The sequence below is a fragment of the Sminthopsis crassicaudata genome, chromosome 1 (assembly GCF_048593235.1).
Source record: "Sminthopsis crassicaudata isolate SCR6 chromosome 1, ASM4859323v1, whole genome shotgun sequence".
NCBI classification, from domain to species: domain Eukaryota; kingdom Metazoa; phylum Chordata; class Mammalia; order Dasyuromorphia; family Dasyuridae; genus Sminthopsis; species Sminthopsis crassicaudata.
The window spans coordinates 120364421-120386973 of NC_133617.1; the positions used below are offsets into that span (position 1 = coordinate 120364421).

The 22553-nt window shown below is 31.1% G+C and overlaps 1 protein-coding gene across 6 annotated transcripts in view; it reads left to right on the top strand.

Annotated features, from left to right (window-relative positions):
• The window catches only part of TRPS1 (transcriptional repressor GATA binding 1), a 300769-nt gene that overhangs the window by 82105 nt on the left and 196111 nt on the right, over positions 1 to 22553 (top strand). For all 6 annotated transcript variants that reach the window (XM_074266590.1, XM_074266630.1, XM_074266621.1 and 3 more), the window contains one exon: positions 18715 to 19321. In XM_074266590.1, coding sequence (XP_074122691.1) covers positions 18715 to 19321 — 607 coding nt within the window. The remainder of the gene's footprint in view (positions 1 to 18714; positions 19322 to 22553) is intronic.

Genomic DNA, 22553 nt, shown 5'->3' on the forward strand with positions numbered 1-22553 from the left:
TTACTTCTAAACAAAGAGATGTTTTAAATGTTACTAGACTAATTTCTTGAATATCTGAAAGTTTGATGTAAATAGACTTAGATATATACAAAGACACAGACAAACATTAAGAGACAGCTTTAGAGATTAAAAACCTTAGAATAGCATTTTTCGGCTTTTTATGTGGGTTTCCCAAGGATATCCCATGGATCTTTTGAAAGAAAAGAAAGCATGAAAGTCTGTGACAGAAGTAAAATGTCACAAAACATATAAATGAAAATGTTTGTATATGAGTATATAATGCATCCACATGGGTTTATATACACATATCAGAGCAACAGTTAAATGAATTTGTAACTTCCTTGGAGAGAGTCAATTCAACCAAAACAAATCATATCCCTTTAGAATAAAACAGATGATCTTTCAGAATTGCAGTGACTAAAAATATAATTTATCTAAAACTTTTTTTCTTATCAAGTCTCTCTGAACTTAGCTAGTCTGATACTTGGACAGTGGAATTACAGATTTTCTTGCTTGGTAGGATGTTTTACTCTAAAGTTCTATTTTTTGGCTGTCTCAATAATATAAAATCTCTTCTAATGCTGTAATGAGGCATCAAAAGAGATCTTTTGTTTTACATTACATTCTCACACTCAAGTAGATCTGGGATCTCACTGATGTGTTTATGCTATCCGGTGATGGAAATTATCACCCAGCATGCCTACTCATACAGTTTAACTTTTGACCATGCCATTTTATAAATTCACCAATATACCCAATGGATTAAAATCTAGCTTCACTCTCTCTTGATAATTGTGGAGACCACATTTTGTCTTTTAGTTATCCCTACTTTTCTCTATTAGACAGTCTTTTTTTCTTTTTTATTATTGTTGGTCATATTTTTCATTCTTTATTAGGTTTAGTGTATTATATAACCTACATATACATATTACATGCCATTTCCCTTAGGCTACCTAACTATAAGTGTTGATTAAACACTTATCTATGATAGTGATATCATCTACATATGCTTATAGATATTTATAGCTTGTTTGATACTAAAAGAACTTTCTGAAGCTTAGTCATATTCTCAAGATAGCATTATCTTGAATAACCATTGTGGATTTTCAATTTATTTTTATGTTGAATTGAAACTTACTCTTGTTGGTCAATTGAATAGAAATCAAAGAGTATTGAAGGATTATATGAATATTTTGTGGAAAAACTTAAATAGTCATTCTCAATGAGCACTCAGGAATAATCTGGCTTTTTCAATGCTTTAAGTGCTACTGTCATGAACTGTGAAAATCTTAAGTAGAAATATTGGGAACCCTATGACATGTAGTCATGGGAACTGTGGCTATAGTTGCTTTGGAGTAGTGTTTATTTGTAACTCTTAAGTGTAAAACCACAAGTATGTATGCTATTCCTTTAGAGTTTTTCATAAATATCTGGTTTTACTTCTGTTACCACATAGATTTTATTCAATGAACAACCAAGTTATCTTATATTTGTTGCTAATTCTTCCTACTTCCATTTATTCCCATCTTTCACTTCCCTGCATCTTGTTTCAAGTCTATATTTCCTTGTATTTGAATCTTGTCATTCCTTTTCTAACTGATTTCTTTGTCCGACTTAATTGGTCTTCTTATACAAACTATACTGTTATTCCATTATTCAAAATACTTTAAGTGGTTCTTTGGTTCCCACCAGATAATATCTAATTTCTTCATTTTATTGTTATTTCTTTCCAAAAGGAAAACCCTTTCTTCAATTTGCCAGCTTTTAGTTTTCACTTTTTTTCTAAAAAGATCATTTTTTTTTACTGTCTCTCAAATTTGCCTTTCTAATTTTTATTATTACTTTTTAAAAGGAAAAAAATAATGTGCAAGCTTTACCAGTCTTCTCCCTTTCTGCTTTGTCTATTTAGCAGTTAACTTTCTTTCAAATTTATTTTCATTTCTCCATTCTAGTTTATATTGATTTCTCTCTTCTCTGAACTTCTTCAACACCTTAGCACTATTGATATAAATGGGCACATCACCATATATTATCTGGTTTACAAATACACCAAAAATCTTTGATTTGGTCAGATATTTTACCAGGCCAATGAAGGATTTAGAAAAAAAGTAACACTGGGGTGCCTTCAGCCTCTAAACCTGTGATTATATAATCAATTTTGACATTCCATTCTTTTCAAAACTCATTGTTACATAATTCCCCAAGTGGTGATGACCTTTTTCAACCATGACAACAAATGAGAATGTGACAATCAGTGAGTTATGATCTGCATAGATTTAACCTTGAATTGGTAAAGTAATAAATATTCATTTTCTTGAAATGAAAACATTTATGTTTTAGCTGAAGAATCATTTCTCAATTTTGGGCAGTTTAGTGAAAAACTTCTCTTTGGGTATGATTTATAATTGCATTTAACCAGAAATAAAATTAATTTTATTTTTTCTCTAAAACTTTATTATCTTTTGATTTTTCTCTGTGACTAGTTTAGTTTGTGGTGGGGTTCTTCCAAGTCAATAGCGGATCTTAACAAACCATTCTCATCCTGTGTAACACTTATCCATCTTGATCTGTAAATCCCCTAAAAGGGGTTTACATTACATGTTTTAAAATCTAGATCTCTTGATCTTCCATGTGAATATGGGCCATATATTATTTACTGATCATTTTTGTAATATGACTGGCCTATTTCCTTTTCTGAACATAAAGTCCTTCTGCTAATATACTTTAATTCATTTTTTTTCCTACATAGTTTTTCATTATTTCTATTTTAGCTTTCAGAAACTCACCAGTCTCTTTCCATTGGTCTTTAATTTACCCAGAACTTTAATTTTTTGGAGACCATAATATGACTCTCAGTTATATAGCACAATTGGAGAAAGCTGATTTTAAAAAGAATATCAGCAAGAAATCTGGATATCATTAAAATAAATGCTCAATCTTTGAATGAGAGTCCAACTTGCTCTCCTCTTCCTCCTTTTCAATTTTGAACTCACTTCATTATCCATCAACAATATCTTTCCAAAATATATGTAATAGAGGGACCAATTATGTAATTTGTCCAACAAGCTGCTTATCCAAGCCTAGGTAAGAGAAATTCTGCATGTATTTCCCTTCTTTTTCAGTAGTTCAACAAAACTATTGAGTAATTATGAATCTCATTTTTGGGGATTCTACAATATTGCTGGACTTGACATAATCTCTATGATGCTATCTAACACACTCAACCATAGGGAATCTCTTTTCCTGTTGAACTGAATGAAGATGTCCTCCATAACCATGTCATGCCATATAAATCTTTGGCAGGCTTGTCTCTTACTGATTTATGCCTGACTGATACTATTACTTGAAAAGTTATCTGGAAAGTTATATCTTGTTACAACTTTCAAATTTTTTTTTGATAATTTTGTATGAGAGGCATTCTGTTAAAGAATAACCTCTTTAATAAAATTTTGCTTTATCATCTAAAATGGATTTTGTGAACAGATCAAATAGACATACAAGAATCTTGTCTTCTCTGTACCTTTCAATCAATTATGAGATCATAAAAATTATATATGTAGTAATATGTAATTTGTCAAAAAACTTGTTATTTCATACTTTCATCAAAAATATCATAAAGATATGTGAAGATTATCACAAAGGTTTCATAGAGATGAAATATGATCTGGCAGTTAACTAATTTTTAAAAAATTTCTTCTTTTTCAGGGGAAATAATAAGATCCATGTTTTTCCTTACAAGTATATAGCATTCTACAAATATTTTCAGATAGCTTGAAAATATATCTTCTTATACCTTCAAAACTGTTTTGCAATTTTGCACAGGTCTCCTTGATATACAGTTGGTTTAGTCTATTCTATTCATATTTTAAATTTTTCTTTTTTTTTCTATTATAATTTTTTATTGATAGAACATATGCTTGGGTAATTTTTTACAACATTATCATTTGCACTCACTTCTGTTCCAATTTTTCCCTTCCCTTCCTCTACTCCCTCCCCTAGATGGCAAAAAGTCTTATACATGTTAATTATATTATAGTATATCCTAGATACAGTATATGTGTGCAGAATCGAGCAGTTCTCTTGTTACACAGGGAGAATTGGATTTAGAAGGTAAAAATAACCTGGGAAGAAAAACAAAACTGCAAACAGTTTACACTCATTTCCCAGTATTCCTTCTCTGAGTATAGCTGATTCCGTCCATTTTGATCAATTGGAACTGAATTAGCTCTTCTCTTTGTTGAAGATATCCACTTCCATCAGACTACATCCTCATACAGTATTGTTGTTGAAGTGTATAATGATCTCCTGGTTCTGGTCATTTCACTCAGCATCAGTTGATGTAAGTTTCTCCAGGCCTCTCTGTATTCATCCTGCTGGTCATTTCTCATAGAACAATAATATTCTATAACATTCATATACCACAATTTACCCAACCATTCCCCAATTGATGGGCATCCATTCATTTTCCAGTTTCTAGCCACTACAAAAAGGCCTGCCACAAACATTTTGGCACATACAGGTCCCTTTCCTTTCTTTAGTATTTATTTCTTTGGGATATAAGCCCAGTAGTAACACTGCTGGATCAAAGGGTATGCACAGTTTGATAACTTTTTGGGCATAATTCCAGATTGCTCTCCAGAACGGTTGGATTCTTTCACAACTCCGCCAACAATGCATCAGTGTCCCAGTTTGCCCACAGCCTCTCCAGCATTCATCATTATTTGTTCCTGTCATCTTAGCCAATCTGACAGGTGTTTAGTGGTATCTCAGAGTTGTCTTAATTTGCATTTCTCTGATCAATAGTGATTTGGAACACTCTTTCATATGAGTGGAAATAGTTTTAATTTCATCATCTGAAAATTGTCTCTTCCTATCCTTTGACCATTTATCAATTGGAGAATGGCTTGATCTCTTATAAATTAGAGTCAGTTCTCTATATATTTTGGAAATGAGGCCTTTATCAGAACCTTTAACTGTAAAAATGTTTTCTCAGTTTGTTATTTCCCTTCTAATCGTGTTTGCATTAGTTTTGTTTGTACAACGGCTTTTTAATTTGATGTAATCAAAATGTTCTATTTTGTGATCAATAATGATCTCTAGTTCTTTGTTCACAAATTCTTTCTTCCTCCACAAGTCTGAGAGGTACACTATCCTATGTTCCTCTAATTTATTTATGATCTCATTCTTTATGCCTAAATCTTGGACCCATTTTGATCTTATTTTAGTATGTGGTATTAAATGTGGGTCCATGCCTAGTTTCTGCCATATTAATTTCCAGTTTTCCCAGCAGTTTTTGTCAAATAGTGAATTCTGATCCCAAAAGTTAGGATCTCTGGGTTTGTCAAACACTAGATTGCTATTTTGCCTTGTGAACCTAACCTGTTCCATTGATCAAGTAATCTATTTCTTAGCCAATACCAAATGGTTTTGGTAACTGCTGCTTTATAGTATAGTTTTAGATCAGATACAGCTAGGCCACCTTCATTTGATTTTTTTTTTTTTTCATTAATTCCCTTGAAATTCTCGACCTTTTGTTCTTGCATATGAATTTTGTTGTTATTTTTTCTAGGTCGTTAAAATAGTTTCTTGGGAGTCTGATTGGTATGGCACTAAATAAATAGATTAGAGTATTGTCATCTTGATTATATTCGCTTGGCCTATCCAAGAGCACTTAATGTCTTTCCAATTATTTAAATCTGACTTTATTTGTGTGGAAAGTGTTTTATAGTTTTGCTCATATAATTCCTGACTTTCCTTTGGTAGCTAGATTCCCAAATATTTTATGCTATCTACAGTTATTTTGAATAGAATTTTTTCTTTGCATTTCTTGCTATTAGATTTTGTTGGTGATATATAAAAATGCTGAGGACTTATGTGGATTTATTCTGTATCCTACAACTTTGCTAAAATTATGAATTATTTTTGATAGCCGTTTAGTGGAATCTCTGGGGTTCTCCAAGTATCATATCATCTGCAAAGAGTGATAGATTGGTTTCCTCATTACTTTAATTCCTTTAATCTCTTTTTCAACTCTTATTGCCTAGGCTAGCGTTTCTAATACAATATTGAATAATAATGGAGATAGTGGACAACTAAAATTTTCTTTATTGACATTTATACTGTCTTATGCTGTACATTGGGTACTATTCTTTTAGAGTACAAATGTTGTGGCTTCATACTCATTGATGAGAAAGATTATTTGTCATGAAGAATTTTATAAATCTTTTCCATTTTTTATTTCTTTCTTATCCTTTTATTTTTATCCTGAGATACTATTGGGATGATCTGGGTTAATTGAATGTCTTGTCAAGCTTTATATAAGCTTGTTTTTTTTTTTTCCTATCTATTCTTTTCCTCTGTTTTATGAGTACAAACGGCTTATTATTTTCCACCACCTTCCTGTAAGATTTTATGAATCAGTTTATATTCTAAACTAGTGCTATCCTTGATTGTTACATTATTCTACTTGGCAAAGAGATCAGGTATTTTCTGTTTAATATAGTTTTCAGGCTCTTATGCTCTCCCTTTTGTAGTATTAGTTTTATATTAGCTACATTATTTTAAGAAAAGGTGATTTTTTTCTGCCAATATCTATTCTTTTATCTACTTCACATTAACTGAGTCTATAGTTGCTTCAGTTACACATATCTTTTACCTTTTAGCTTTTCTCCTAATTTTATAGTGATTTTTTCCAACCAAAGAAAAAATATTACTGTACAAAGATACTATAGAAATGACTCCAACCTCAGCAATAGTTGCTTTGTTTTTGTTATAAGTAATTTAATTTTTAGAATGACTGATTTAAAGATGAAATGATTCTTAGAGTTCATTGAATTGTATTCCTTCATTTTACAAAAACAGCATTCCTAGGGGAAAACAAAAACAAAAATAAAAACAAATTAGCCTTATGGAGTATAAGTGATTTGCTCAAAGTTACATAGCTAGAATCTAAAGTAAATTTAAATTATAGTCTTCCTTTATGATGATTTTGTATTCATTGTGCACAACACTTCATAATATAGAGGCATTAGTTTCTATATATAGTCTATCAGCTTTTGACTTCCCTCATTTCTTATTTCCAAAAAAAAATTTTTTTTTCATATACATATATGATTTGATTTTAAGGGACTCAGTGACTTCCTCAGAGAATATCTCTATGTTAAAAAACTTAATTCTGCCAACTTCTAAAGAACATGGAAAGTCTCCTGGAACTTTGTTTTTTCTTAGGTGTTTATAGCAGGAATATCAGGATTGATAAGATTTAGTTATTTCAATAATGTCCTTATTGGTCACTGGATAAGGACATCACATTTTTAGAGTTCCATTTTATAGGTCTAAGAACTCTGTGATTCTCAGAACTGTTTCTTTTCCTTCTTTGTTTTACTAAAGGCAAGGCACACATTACTCAAGTCCACTTTGCATTTTTCTTTGTTTCATGGGTATCCTCGGTCAAATAATTCATCATAAAGTGGCCAGCTTGCTACTAATGGGAAAGAATGTAAAAGGGAAATAGTGTGGTGGGAAAGCAATGTCTTCCCTAAATTAATATAATACTGTGAGAAAACTGAAACTGAAAACATATGATTAGTCATATTCTCTTGGCTTCTAAATGATTCTTTTTTCATTAGAGAAGATTATAAACTTTTTGAGGTCATTAGCCATGTTTTCTATATCTGTTTCTCTCCTCTGCTTGGTTTAGTACTGGATACTTGAAAAATATTTATAGTTACTTGAAAAACATTTGTTGAATTGAATTACAAAATTCCATTTTCTATCAATGGATTTTCCATGTAGAACTGTTCATATTAGATAGGTGATAGCCTTTTTAATGCTTATGTTTATTTCTCTGCTAAATCGTATGTGTCCTGTGCATCAAATTTTTAGTCAGTCTGACTCTATACAACTATAGATTCTTCTTCATCTTTATATCTAAAATATTTTCTTAAGGTTTTTTTTTTTTTTTAATCATTCCATGGGATTATCCACAGTGCCTCACTTTCAGTCCTTATTGCCAGAAATGTAACAAATTAAAAGAATGGTTAACTTTTCAAATTGTCTGATCTGCCAAAATATACTTAAATATAACCTCTTTCATTTTATCCTTTTTACAGTGGTCACTTTAAAAGTTGTTGAATTTGGTTTTAATATCTTTCATTCAAATTTCTGATATTTAAATGTATTTGTAAGATGTGCAGATAAATAGATGACTCAAGGCTAATTGGCTAATATTTACAATTTATTCTGTTACTTTGACTTTACCCTATCCACAGAAGAAGCAAAAAGAAAAAAAAAAATCAGAGAAAAAATTCTTTGCCACTGATAACTCAGTGGAATGAAGTTTAACATTTAGAGATAAAAAGACTAAAAGTAGTATCTTGCAAATATAATATTGCTTCATCTGTAGAATGACTATTATGACTAACATTATTACTAGAGTGGTCATGCCTTACTCAGAACAGAAAATATTTTCACTAATTGTGTATAAACAACCAGCATCTTTATAGTCACTTTAATGTACTTGTCAACTAACACTTTACAAATGACTCACACTTTTTATAAAACTTACTAAGTATTGAAATCTTAAGGGATCATGTAAAGTAGCATCTTTATAGCATTTGACATTGTAATCAGCAGGAAAAGAGGAATAAATTATATTTTTCAACATAACTTTTTTGTTTCTTTGAATTGGGTCTAATGTAGTCTTTCTAGAATTATTTGTGATTCAGCTTTAGAACAAAAGGTAAGCTAATTACTGTTTTGAGATCTCTGAATTCTCTTTCAGTTATGTAATCACAATGGCTACTGATCAATAAATCTCTATTGTATTTGAACATCCAGAAAAAGCTCAAATAGCACCATGGAATGACTGCTTCAGAAATGAGAGTCATAGAAAGACCCGAAATATAATACTACATATGATTTTTTAATTTCTATGCAAGTTATTTTTCTATATGTATCCTGAAATCTGAAAGCATTTTAAATTATGATATTCAAAAGAAAACATTTGCATAGAAAGGCTGTGCTTCTTAAAATTTCTCCACTCACTCTAGTTCCCTTTGGGTAACTTATCTATGACTATTATGCTTTTATCATGCTTTTATTATTCATCTTCTATTGTTTGTTGACTGCCTACCATGTAGAAGATGGAGTACTAATATATATAGGGAATTAAGATATATATAAAATCAAAATAAAGTTCTGATCTGGAGGAGCCTAAAACTTAGCAGAGTAGATAAGACAAATTCACATGTAATAGAAAGTAGCATATGTTGTAAAAATAATACAGATTCTATTGCAATTCAAGATCATGTATTGCTTTGATGATGATGCCAAGTATTATAAATGAGGTGATATTTAACTTGAATTTTGAAAGATAAATAAGGGAGACAACTCATTCTGTAAGTTTTTAAAATAACATTGATAAATTTCATTTTGTTTACACCACGACAGTTCAAAAATTCCTAGAAATGTAATGATTGTGTCTTTATTACAAAGTAGGCTAAACAATATTTCTTTTTCTTTTCTCAGGCCTGAAACAGTTTATAATTGTGTTCCAATGGTATAATTCTATGTTAGATGTTAATCATTATATGTTATCTCTCATATTCAATATTTATTGTAGTGAATATGATAAGAATCCTAGCACCATTGGTAATATAGTTGAAAAGAAGAATAATAAAAATTCCTCTAAATATGATTATTTGCACTGCATTCATGTATTTGGATCTGATATTATTAGGAGAAAAAGTGTACTGCAGTGAGGGGATACCTTAACTCTTTCTGTTCTCCAGGGTACCGTTTAGTAGATTGCCTTTTCCAATTTACTAAGTGGTGTTCAATGGCCTGAAAGATTGAATAGTTTACTTCCCTCTCACTAATAGTAGTCAGATGCATAATCTTAAGCATCTGAATTGTGAAGATAATAAGATCATTATCTGTGTTTCTATTAAAACCTTAGGAGATGAAGGGGATTTTTCTGAGTTCATACCATGAATCACAGATAACACAATTTGTTTATTCAGTTTTTTATTCTTCTATGAAAAGCAATATTTAGACAGATTTTTCTCTCCCCCTTTTCTCTATTGGCTATTCTACCCCTTACTTTTACAGTGTAATGCAGAAAATAACATTTCTTGCTAAGAAATTAAGAAAGATACTATATAATAGAAGACAGAAGAATATGAGTTAGTTGGCTAACACTGAAAGACTATTAGATTCCCATTGAGTTTAGATTCTGTCTCTCTCACTAATTATGTGGCCTTGGAAGATCATTTAGCAAATCCTCAGCTTCCTCCTTTGCACTGGGCTGTATTACTTCTTGGTTCTATATATGATCTATGGGGAAAAAATTATTAGTAGCTCTCCATATTATCTGTTATCTGAGGAAGACTATTCTCTGTAACCTATCTAACTAGCAATTGTCCAGTCTCTTGACAGCTAATAACCTAGTGGGTAGAGTACTAAATTTGGAGTCAGAGAGATCTGAGTTCAAGTCTAATCTTTCATACTGAGTAGCTAGTTAACTTTGGGCAAATCGTTTAATTTTTACCTCAGTTTCATCATCTATATAATGGCATAACAATAACACCTTCCATAATTGTTGGGAGAATAAAAGGAGATATTTGTAAAACATTTTACAAACCTTAAAGCACAATGTAATACTATGATTATTATTAATCTCTACCCTAAAACCTTCAATAATGATGAAACAGTGATGTAATTGATAATCTAGTCCACTTTCTTAGCTCTGTTTCTTGGCAAGTTTTTCTTTATATTGAGGCAAAATCTTCATTTCTGTAAAATCCACACATTGATCTTGATTGTGTCTTCCAGGGACAACATAAAATAAATTTAATTTCTTCTTCCATATGCCAATAAATCTACAGACTCTTATTAATTCCTAAGCTATGCCAAATACAATTCTAAGCATCAAGAACACAGATACAAAAATGAAACACTCTTTGACATCTAGGAGTTTGCATTATTATGCACAATTTAGCTTAGAATTACAGAATCTGTTTTTTAACTCTCTTCTCTATGTTATCTTCTCCTATTAGACCTATTCAGAAACTTCAGGGACTATTTTTCTTTTATGGATCTATATTCCTAATGCTTAGTACAGTGCCTAACACTTAGTAGGCACTTAAAAAAAAATAAATGTTTCTTGTTGTTGTTCTGACCTTTCAGTAGTATCTGACTCTTCATGACTCAATTGGGATTTTCTGGGCAAAGATATTGGGGATAATTTGTCATTCTTTTTCCAGTTCATTTTACAGATAAGGAAACTGAGACAGATATGATTAAATGACTTATCCAGGGTCATATAGCTAGTACCTGAGGCCAGATTTGAACTCATAAAGATGAATTTGCCTATTATTGGTTATTAGCTTTATAGATCTGAGTTTATCAATATCCTAACTAAAACATTAAGTATCAAGATCTTATAAACGATTATTGATATAGTCTGACCATAGCAGATTACAGTGGAATTCCCACTATATAAATAGTCCACTTCTAAGAATTCAATACATGATTGTATTAACTTTTATAGCAACCTAGTCCCTTCTGATTTCTATTAAGCTTGTAGTTCACTAAAACTCTAGTAAACTATTTTAATTTCATAGGAACATTTCTTAAATCCATTCTTACCATCACCACCTCCATCCTGCCCTTTTGCAGTTGAATTTTAAATCCAAATACAGGATTTTTATATTTGTTCTTAATTGTGATGACTTATTAAAAATTAATAATGCTCACGTTTCCTTTACTTGACATCATTACCAATTTCTCTGAGGGATTTTATTTTCTAACATTCACATCAAGAGGTATCCTTAGTTTCTTAGATCAAAATAAAATGCTTGCTGAAACATGTTGAGTCAGGGAGTTGACCATCCAAGCAGGAATTTCAAATTGGGTCATTTAGAAAACCCAGACTCTTAGTCTGAAGATGTGAAGCTCTGTGGTGAATTCATTGTTGGGCAGGTACCCAGGGCCTTGGAACTATATTTAACTGAAGGTGTGAGCTGTTTTCAGGGTAAGTATTGGTTGTGTCGGAAAAAGAAAATTTCCATATATTTTGAAGCTGGTAGAGATCAAAGATACTGGAACTTTGTAAAACAGATGATAAGTTTCTTGTTTTAAAGGTTGCATTTTTGTGTTTTCCTCAAGAAAAATTGTTGACTATAAAGGAAATAAAGATAAATCAAAACTTACAAATATATTTGGAGATGAGGGAGAAAAATGGGACTAGAATACTTTAAGGTTGAAATAGTTTCAAAACAAATGAAATTGAAATAAAAGAAATCAGACCTAACTTTAAATAAAAGTCTTTTCAGAGATATCAGTCTATAGTTTCTTTGGAAACATTGCTACTTATATCAGTCATCTAATATTGTTGATCACTGTTATTTTTTTTCTACTTGCAGCAAAAAACCAAAACATTTCTTGTTCCATAGCTGTTTATAATTTAGTATGTTAATATTATTCAGTATATTAATTAAGATTTCTTAATTGTAAATAGATACAGCTCTTTACAATGTATATAGCTTGAAAATGAATACATTTCTTTTCTATGGCCATTTTTTAAAAATAAAGTACAAAAAGAAAAAAATATATCTCTAGAAATATGGATTTTTTTAACCCAAAGACAAATTTTTAACTGATTATTTTAAAGCATAGGATGGCTATTTGAAGTCTGATTCAACAACCAACACATAAAAGTTAAATTGAGATATAATTTTTTAAAATTACTTTTAATTTGTATTTTCAAAATTGTCGTCAGCCTTTTGACCAAATTAAAAAATGATTTTTTTTTTCTTAGTATAAATGTAAGGACTTCATAGATAGGCTGAGCATTATTTTTTTTTTTTCTTCTTGTTGTTGTTTTTGTTGAGTTTTCTTTTTTTTTGCTGTTGTTTTTTGCTGTTTTATTTTTTTGTTTTATTTTTAGGAATGTTATATGTTCATTTGAGCATTTTATTTCAGGAAATCATGATCTTTTAGAATCAATAAAGTTTGAACCTTTTTTTTATTCATAGAAGATGTGGGGAGAAGAAAATCAACTTCAAAAAACTTCATATTTTCATCAAGCATGCCTTTAATTCCTGCACAGACTATATTATATTATATTATATTATATTATATTATATTATATTATATTATATTATATTATATTATATTATATTATATTATATTATATTATATTAATGTCTTCTTCACATGGTTTTTTCTTCTTGGAAGAAATTTTCAATTCAGAATATTTTGAAAATTATTCTTATTTTTTGAGTGTCTTCTCTCTTACAGAGAAGGCTTGGTTTTTTTTTTTTTTTTATGTATTTAGCTAGATCATCAATTTCAACCACCACCACAACACACCCTTTCTCTAATAACCTACTATCTAATTTGTTCTTTTATTTTTGTTCTTATTTGTTAACAGTCCTGAAAGGTAAATGCTATTATTATCTGCATTTTACAGATTAAGAAATCAAGACTCTGGGAAGTTAAGTGGCTTGCCTAGGGCCAGGGATTCATGTTTAGAATTTTCTGACTCTTAAGTCCTATACTCAATCCTCTAATCCACTTAGGTGCCTTTATAATTAATAACTGTCTCATAAACTGATAGAAATAGATATTGATACAGATAGTTATACATATATGCATGTACATACACATACATACAAACATATAAACCTAGAAATTTACATATGTTGAGTATATAACACATATACACAATATATTTTGGTGAAAACCATCTGACATAACTCTCATTTGAATGAGGAGGAAACTGAGACAGAAAAGAGGTTAAGTGACTCCCCTAAGTTGCTTTAGGATAGGAAGCTGATTGAATCAATGTGTTTTGTGTTCAAGTCCCTATTCTAACACTTAATAATTGTGTGACTATAGGCATAGTGTTTCATTTAACTGAGTTGCAATTTCTTTATCTATAAAGTAGAGTTAGTAAATACTTGCTTTACAACTATATTATATCTACACCTACTATATCTGGGGTTAGAATTCAGATGTTGTCCCTCTTTACTAGAATTTTTCCTCTTATTCTGTGTCAATAGGCAATTAGAAATGCAGGTTTGGAGCCTGGGAATGAATTAGGGCCATAGATACAATTTATGGAGTCATCCATAAGAATGTAATATTTGAAAACATAAAATGTAAAGTAAATTTGTGAAATGAAGAGAGTTTAGAGAGAGAAGTAGTAAGAACCAAATACAAAACTTTAGGAAATGAATTGTTTGGGTATGAAAAAAAGAGGAAAAAGTGTTTTCATGACAAAAGTTATAGGAAAGAAGCTATTAGAGAATTAGGTGAAAAGTCAAGGCAGTATGGTATTTAGTTATGTTTTAAAGTGTGTATATCTTTTATAGAGAGCATAAAATATTGTGTTATGTTACAGGGTAGTCATAAAAAGTATTTTGTTTCTTTGATGTGCATTAATAACAAGTAACACTGTTTCAATGTAATAAGTAGCATATGTTTAACAAAGCACTTCAGTACAGTACTAAAGCAAACTTTTTTCTTTTTTTTAATAGTGCAAGTCGGTTTTTGTTATTCTATCTATACCAAGTACACCCATATAGAGCTCAGCCCAGTTGAAAGAATATTGGAGTTGAATTTAAGGAATCAGCGTTCAAATACTGGCTTTACTTATTACTTTCTTTATGATGTTGGACAAATCTGCCCAACTCTCAGGGCCTCAATTTTTAGTTAGGAAATGAGGGTTTGGGCCAGATGATGTATGAATTTTTTTTTTTTCTGGATCTAAATCTATTATTCTATAACCTGTCAGTAAAGCTTTAAGAATATTCTTGTTCTAGCTGCTATAAATATTTTTTGCACATGTACTCCTTTTCCCTTTTTTGATGATCTCTTTGGGATAGAGATAGAAAGGAGGGCAAATATGAGGAAGTGATAGACAGAAGCAAAACATTGCTGAGAAGTAAAAGGATGAAAGGAGAAAAAGGACAAACCGGAGGAACAATAGGGTCACCTGAAGTACATGGACAATAATCATGGCAGTAATTATGAATGTGAATGGGATTAACTCTCCCATAAAGTAGAATTAATTACAGGAAACACATTTGAAACAGGGAGACATATAAAAAATAAAGATAAGAGGCTAGAGTAGAATCTATTATGCTTCAGCTAAAGTAAAAAAAAAACAAACAAGAAAAAAAAAAGAATAATCTTGTTCTTTAACAAAACACATATCTAAATATATTCAGGTCTTTTTAGAGTAATTTTTATTTCAAAATTTAAAAAGTTTAATTAGAGATAAATAAAAATATCTTAAGAGAAACTTAGACTTTTCATGAGTCTTTTTTCCAAATAATTTAGATTAGTGGGACCATTACTTCATTGACTGTGTAGACTTAAATTGGTGATAAAAAAGCACTTTGTAAATAGCAATGTAGAGATTATTTATATATATATATATATATATATATATATATATGTATATATATATATATATATATATATATATATATATATAATGGAACATTGTAAAATGCAGCAACAAACTTGTTTTCAAAAATCTGTGAATCCATGGTAGGAAAAATATTACTTAAGTATAATTAAGCAAAATAAGATAGGAAAAAAATATTTAACCAAGTAGGAAACTCTAATGTGGTCACTTATATAAAAGTGAAGAAGATGTTTTATTTGTCGAGTCAGTAAACATCTATTAATCACTTGCAATATATCAGATATTCTGCTAAGTTTGGGAGATACAAAGGCAAAAATAGTAGTTGATCTTAAAGAATTCACTGTCTATTGGAGTAAGAATAACCAAACAATTATGATTTTAGATATGTGTTTATTTATATGTATGTATAGTATGTATATGTATACACATAAATACATACTCATATAGTGTGTATGTGTGCATACATATATACATATTTTAAGATAAATTGTAGGTACTTAGTTGTAAGGGATTGGAAAGGCTTTACATAGATGGCATTTTAGCTGATACTTGAAAAAAGTCAGAGAGGTCAGGAGGCTGAAATGAAGAGAAAGAAAATTGTAGGAATAGGAAAAGGCCAAGGAACATGCCTAGAGTAGGGAAATTTAATCTCTAATGCTTGCAACAGAAAGGATACCAATGTTTCTGGATCTTAGAGTAACCAATGGGGAGTAAGATAGCATTGGAAAGTTAGGAAGAAGCTAGAATATGAAGGACTTTAAAAATCAGACAATTTTATATTTGATCTAGAGGAGTGCATGAGGGAGAGGGGAGGAAGGGAAGCTGTATAGTTTATTGTAATTAGCTAGGAGGAATGATATGATGTGACTTCTACTTTAGGATGACCACTTTGATTACTAAATATAATAAGATGAATTAAGGAAGAAGACCAACTAGAAAGAAATTGCAATAATACAGATATAGGTGATGAGGACTCTCCTAGGATACTGTGGGAAGAGAGAAGGGAGGGAACAGATGTTATAAAGGTAGAATCAGCTGGATTTGCCAATTAATTGAATATAGAGATTGAAGAAGTGAGAAACTGAAGAAAATTGTGTGTGAGCATGAGGCACTGGAGAGATGTTAGTAGCCTGAATTGTAATAGAGAGGTTAGAAAGAGGAGAAAACTTGGGATGGAAGAGATAAGGAGTTTGCTTTCTAGCATTTTGAATTTAAGATTTCCATGAGACATTAAGTTTGAGATACCCAATCGATAGATGGAGATGTAAAACTAGACCTCAGAAAAGAGGTTAGGGCTAGATAAATAGAAGTGATAATTAGCTACATAGTGCTGATAATTGACTCTATGAGAGTTGAGATAAGTAAGCAAAAGGGAAGAGGAGTGATGACAAGAGAAAAGGAGAGGGGAAATGAAGTAAGGAAAGGACAGATCCCAGGAGAGTTTTTGGTGGGGGGAGGGAATCTACATTAGTAAGTATGGCCTGATTGAAAATCCAATATAGGAAGCTGAGAAGGAACATGCAGACAGCTAGAAGAGCAATAAGAAGAAAGCACTTATGTGAAAATCTGGAACAGTAACAAGAAGAAGGTTATCAATAGTGTCAAAAATTGTGTGCAAGGGAGATCAAGAAGGTATGAGGATTGTGAGTAGGCCTTTAAATTTGACAATTAAGAGCTAATTGGTAACTGGCCAAAGCTGTTTCATTTGATTGATGAGATCAGAATCCAGACTGTTAAGTAGAGAATGACAGGAAATGAATTAGAGCTATGAATTATAGACTGCCTTCTCAGTGAGTATAGTCACTAGGGAACAGGGGAAATATATGGGATAATAATTTGTAGCTATGGATAGATCAGGTGAGGATTTCTGTTTGTTTTAGAATAAAGGATACATAGATGTAGACGATATGAAAGCAACAGTAGACAGAGAGAGATTGAAGATAAATGAGAAAGTGGAGATGATAGAAGGAATACTTGATAAAAGAAAATAGAATGAAATGTGGGATCATTTTTGCATGTAGAGGAAATTTTCCAAGAAGCTACCCTTTCATATGAGAAAGGGATAAAGAAAAAGGTAGTGAGGAAAAGTGTCTGACTGATATAACTTGAAGGGGAAGGGAGAAGGAAGTCTTATATCAATTCAATAACAAAGACAACAGTAAACAGAAATGTCATTTCCATATACGGAACAGAGTAGAAAACGTGGTACATGCAAGAAGCTTCAGGTCTCTATCATGTTATAAATTCACTGTGTTTTTCAAGCTGTCCTGTTTGTTTATGCTTCTTTTTGGTTTTTCCAATGTTTTTTTTTTTTCTCTGTATTAAAAAATTTCTCAATGATTCTCTTTTCTTTTTCTTATTATGCTGTTCTTATTTCTACTCAACCTCCTATTTTCTTAGTTTGGGGAATTTTTTTTTTTTTAACAGGAAATATAAAATGATGTCCTTGTAGGAAATATGCGTCATAAAGCAAAACAAATATGCTCATTGACAGTGTCTAAAAATGTGTATCTTATTTTTTTATCTCGAGTTCCTCACCTCTCTATCATGATGTGGGTAGCAAAGTAAAAAATATGTGATCAAGTGGAAGGAACATTTAATCTAAAATTAAAGGACCTCCATTTAGATTCCAGTTTTTCATGTTATTGTTTGTGTAACCTTAAGGACTTCAACTCTCCCATTCTCAGTTTTCTTACTTATAAGGATAATGGAAGTAGGGCTTCATGATTTTCAAGATACCCTGATGCCTATATAGTTCTGTGGTACTGTTTTCCTATATGAAATAGACATCATTGTACAGTCAACAGCTACTTGTCTTAGTGTTTGTTAACTGTTTCGCTGTGTGCATACTTGGTATAACAAAATGAAAAGTCACATTTAAAGAAAAAAAAATTAAATTCCAGTTAACTATACTTCAACTTTGGTTGCTCAAAGAATTAATGCTCTAATATCTGTGGAAATATATATATATATATAAAGGAATTGCACATGTTTGACATACATTGGATCACTTGCCAACTGGGGGTGGGGGAAGGGAAGGAAAAAAAGTTAGAACACAGTATTTTCTAGGGGTGAATATAAAAAATTATTCATGTATATATTTTGAAAATTAAAAGCTATAATTAAATAAAAAGAATTAATGCTCATTCCACTTTCTACATTGTGTGTGACATAAGGCAGGTTACTTTAAGACTTACTAGAAAGAAGAAAATCTTAGGAAGAATGAGTTTTAAATGGATTTTTAAGTGGATTCTTTTCCCCTTCATTTTCTTTAGGAGAGCACATAACTGCTATAAATGCCGTCAGTGCCGGTTCACAGCTGCTGATACCCAGTCACTACTAGAGCACTTCAACACTGTGCATTGCCAAGAATTGGATATCACTACAGCCAATGGAGAAGAGGATAGTCATGGTGTGTCTGCTATCAAGGAAGAACCCAAAATTGACCTCAAGGTCTATAGTCTAATCAATCCAGATTCTAAAATGGGGGAGCCAGTCTCTGATGCCATAGTGAAGAGAGAGAAACTGGAAGACAAGGAAGGGCTTAAGGACAAAGGTTGGACTGATGGTTCCAGTGATGATCTTAGAAATGTGACCTGGAGAGGGACAGAAATTTTAAGAGGTAGCCCATCTTATACTCAAGCAAGCTTAGGTCTCCTGACTCCTATGTCTGGTACACAGGAGCAGCCAAAGACTTTAAGGGATAGCCCTAATGTAGAAGCTGCCCATCTGGCACGACCTATTTATGGCTTGCCTGTTGAGACCAAGGGATTCATGCAAGGAGTGCCCACTGGAGGAGGAGAGAAGTCTGGATCCCTTACACAGCAGTATCCTCCATCAGGCGAAAACAAGTCTAAGGATGAGTCACAGTCCCTGCTACGGGTAGGAAACTTCTTCTTTTTTTTTTTTTAAATGCTAACAAGAATAAAAACCAAAACCCTCTCTTAGGAATATAGCTTTTGTTTTTGTTTTTTAGGATCATATTATGGTATAGAGATCATATTATCCATATAAATTTGAAAATTCATATTCATAAAATTAAGTTGGCAAAGTCGTTCTTGTGTAATAAGACACAGAGTAGATACAATGGTAAGCAATCATTTGTCTTTTTTAATTAGTTCTGATTGAACCTTGGTTAATCATTCCTGCCTGTTATTCATGATGATGAGGATACATTTGAAGGAGAAAAGTTTAGAACCCAAGAAGGATGCACATCTGTTGCACTGAAATAACTAAATGCTCTTTAAATTTCAAGATGGAGTAACAGTTCATATTTAATAGGCAAGATACCAGAAAACTGAAACACTAAGAACATAAATTTCTTACTGTGAAGTTATTACAGAATTGTGATATTTAGTAAAACACAGACTATAATTACATCTTAATAGCAATGCTTATTGTTTTATTGCCAGGAAAAAGGAATGGGGGGAGGGTTTCTGAGAAAAAGCTAAATGTTATGAGTACGACAAGTCATGATATAAAGAAAAAATAAGCTATTTTGTGTTCTTTTTATCATCCAGGGAGAAAGACTGAAGAACAATGTTTTTCATAAGTAAAAAGTTACTCTAAGTAAAATGATATAAAATGATATTCCTTCTCCTTTTTTTTTTTTTTTTTTTTTTTTGGACTATTATACATTCAGCCTGATTAAGAATTTTTTTTTTTTTTTTTGAAATTCACATTTTCAAAATGATGTTTACTTTTCATCTACATTATCACAGAGGATATTTTCTACCTGAATTCTAAGAAAGTATTGATTCAGGGAGATTTAGAACCTCTGCTTAAATACAGAAGGGGCTCTTGCAATTTAGGCTTTTCAGAGTTCAGTTCAAAAGGTAACCATTAAATATAGATGAGCCAGTTCATTTATGGGATCCACAGTATACAGGCCAGATATGTAGGGGGGGGGGGGGGAAGAAGCTACTTGAGCTAACACTGAGAGAAAATAATTCTTCCCAATGAATGTACAACTCTTCTTTTGCTGCTTTCTTCAAGCTTCCCAGATAGCCTCCTGGATGAATCATTGAATAATGTCCCTCAGTGTTGGTTATGAACCAATTATACAACTAGGATAAAAAAAAGGGCTGTTTTCTGCTCATTGTAGAACAAGGACTTTTTAAATTATCTCCCTTATGAACACTTTGAAAACACAATCCTCTTTAAACCCTTCTAGTGCCCCTTTGCCCTTCCAAAAGAATAGAAAATCCATTGTGGTCCTTTCAACAATATTTATTATTTGGGACACTGCATTAATAAAAAGTAAGCAATGCCACTTTTTTTTTTTTTTTTTTTTAAAGAATAACTTTTATAGTTCCTTATGATTTCATGACTTAGGGCATTTAGTATAATAATATTTAGTATAATATTTAGTATTTAGTAGTATAATTTCTTGTCCTAAGAAAGCAAGGAACATTCTTCATTTTTTGTAAATTGGCATTCAGAATTTATATTTAAAAAATGATGTTTCTTTTCCTCACTTTCCTCACTGAGGAATCAGCAACTTTTAACTGTCTACATCCTTTTAACACTATAACAATTTTAAATTATATCAAACTATTCAATAATTCAAAATCTGATTTATTTCTCCACCGGGTAGCAAGACTTTGCTTCTTGTCCCATGCAATATCCTTTATAGGTTGTAAAATAATAGTCCTTATTTAAATTCAATTTCTTTTTCAACCTTCTCCATCCCAACCCTAACCCACCAATAAAGTAGCTTCTTATTAGATGCATTTTGTTTTGTCTTTCTAAATCTATTGTTTCTATCTCCACCAATAACTTCTGAAGCAGTAATGCTACAAATGACCCCGTATCATATCTGCCTAATGCGTACTTCTCCAGAAAAGTAAAGGGAAACTCAATCACAAATTTGAGTAAAATATTATGGAAAGTAATATAATTACTTTATTATTTTAAAGCTTCTGTTCTAATTTCTGTTACACAAGATAGAATATTTTTGGAACTCTACTTTTTGGTTGAATTAATAAGAATAGTTTAGTGGTCCCAAATTGATTTCATCAATTGAATTTTAAAAGAAAACAAGTCACATACTTTTATTGTACTTTTCAGCAAATTCATGCTTATTATTATTGACTTAGGAAACAGAAGTGAAAGTCTTTTGTTCCATATTACTTTTGGTTATAGAAATTTGTATCCCCCAATACTATCTAGAACATAGTTGATTCTAAAGTCATTATATCTATTGGTTTAGTGTTGCTAAACCAAAGGGAAAGACTATACTTTCACATGATATTTAGTAAAATATAATTTGAGAATTTCTTTGCATAATAATAACCATAAAAATAGAAATAGGACAGTGTAATTGATAAGATTTGTTTTTCTATTTTGAATAATAAGAGTAAACTAGGTCTTTTTCTTAATGAATTAAATCCAATCCAAAAAAAATTTACAGAGATATGGTAAGGCATTGTGCCTTTCAGTGAGATGCAAGGAAAAATGCAAGAGTTCCTGTTTCTCAGATTATTTTTGATATTTAATCTTATATTATGTTTGATATTGTCTTATCATTAAGTTTGATACATAATGTTTAAATACAGAAATAAATAAATTCAAAATAATTTGAAGTAGGAGACAATATTTACAACAGGAATAGTCTGGGGAAATGTCTAGAAGGAAATAAAGAATAAAGGGCAAAAATTTGGAGAGAATGTCTTCTAAGCATTTGTGATTTAGTAGATTGTTTCTAGGGAGTTGCCTGTGGGTACATAAAGAGTAAGCAATTTGCTCAGGGCTCTTTAGGTGTATCAGAATTGAAATTTGAACCCAGTCCTTCCTGACTTCAAGTTTGGCAATTTATTACCCTATAGTATCTCTTCCTGATAATTAATATTTTATTTTCTAATATTAGAAGAAAATATCTGGTTTCACCCAAAAGTAACTAATTGGCCCCTATTCCCCACTTTGAATTTTTTTTTTTTTTTATTTTGTGAAGTTCTGAGAATTTGAATTGAAAGAACCTCAGAAGTCAGCTAGTCCAGGCTTCTTCTGATCAACATCATTATCTACAACATCCCTAAGTGGTCATCCAGCCTTTTCTTGACAACCTCATGGGAGGAGTAACATACTATTCTCATCTCCACCCCTGTAGGAAGGG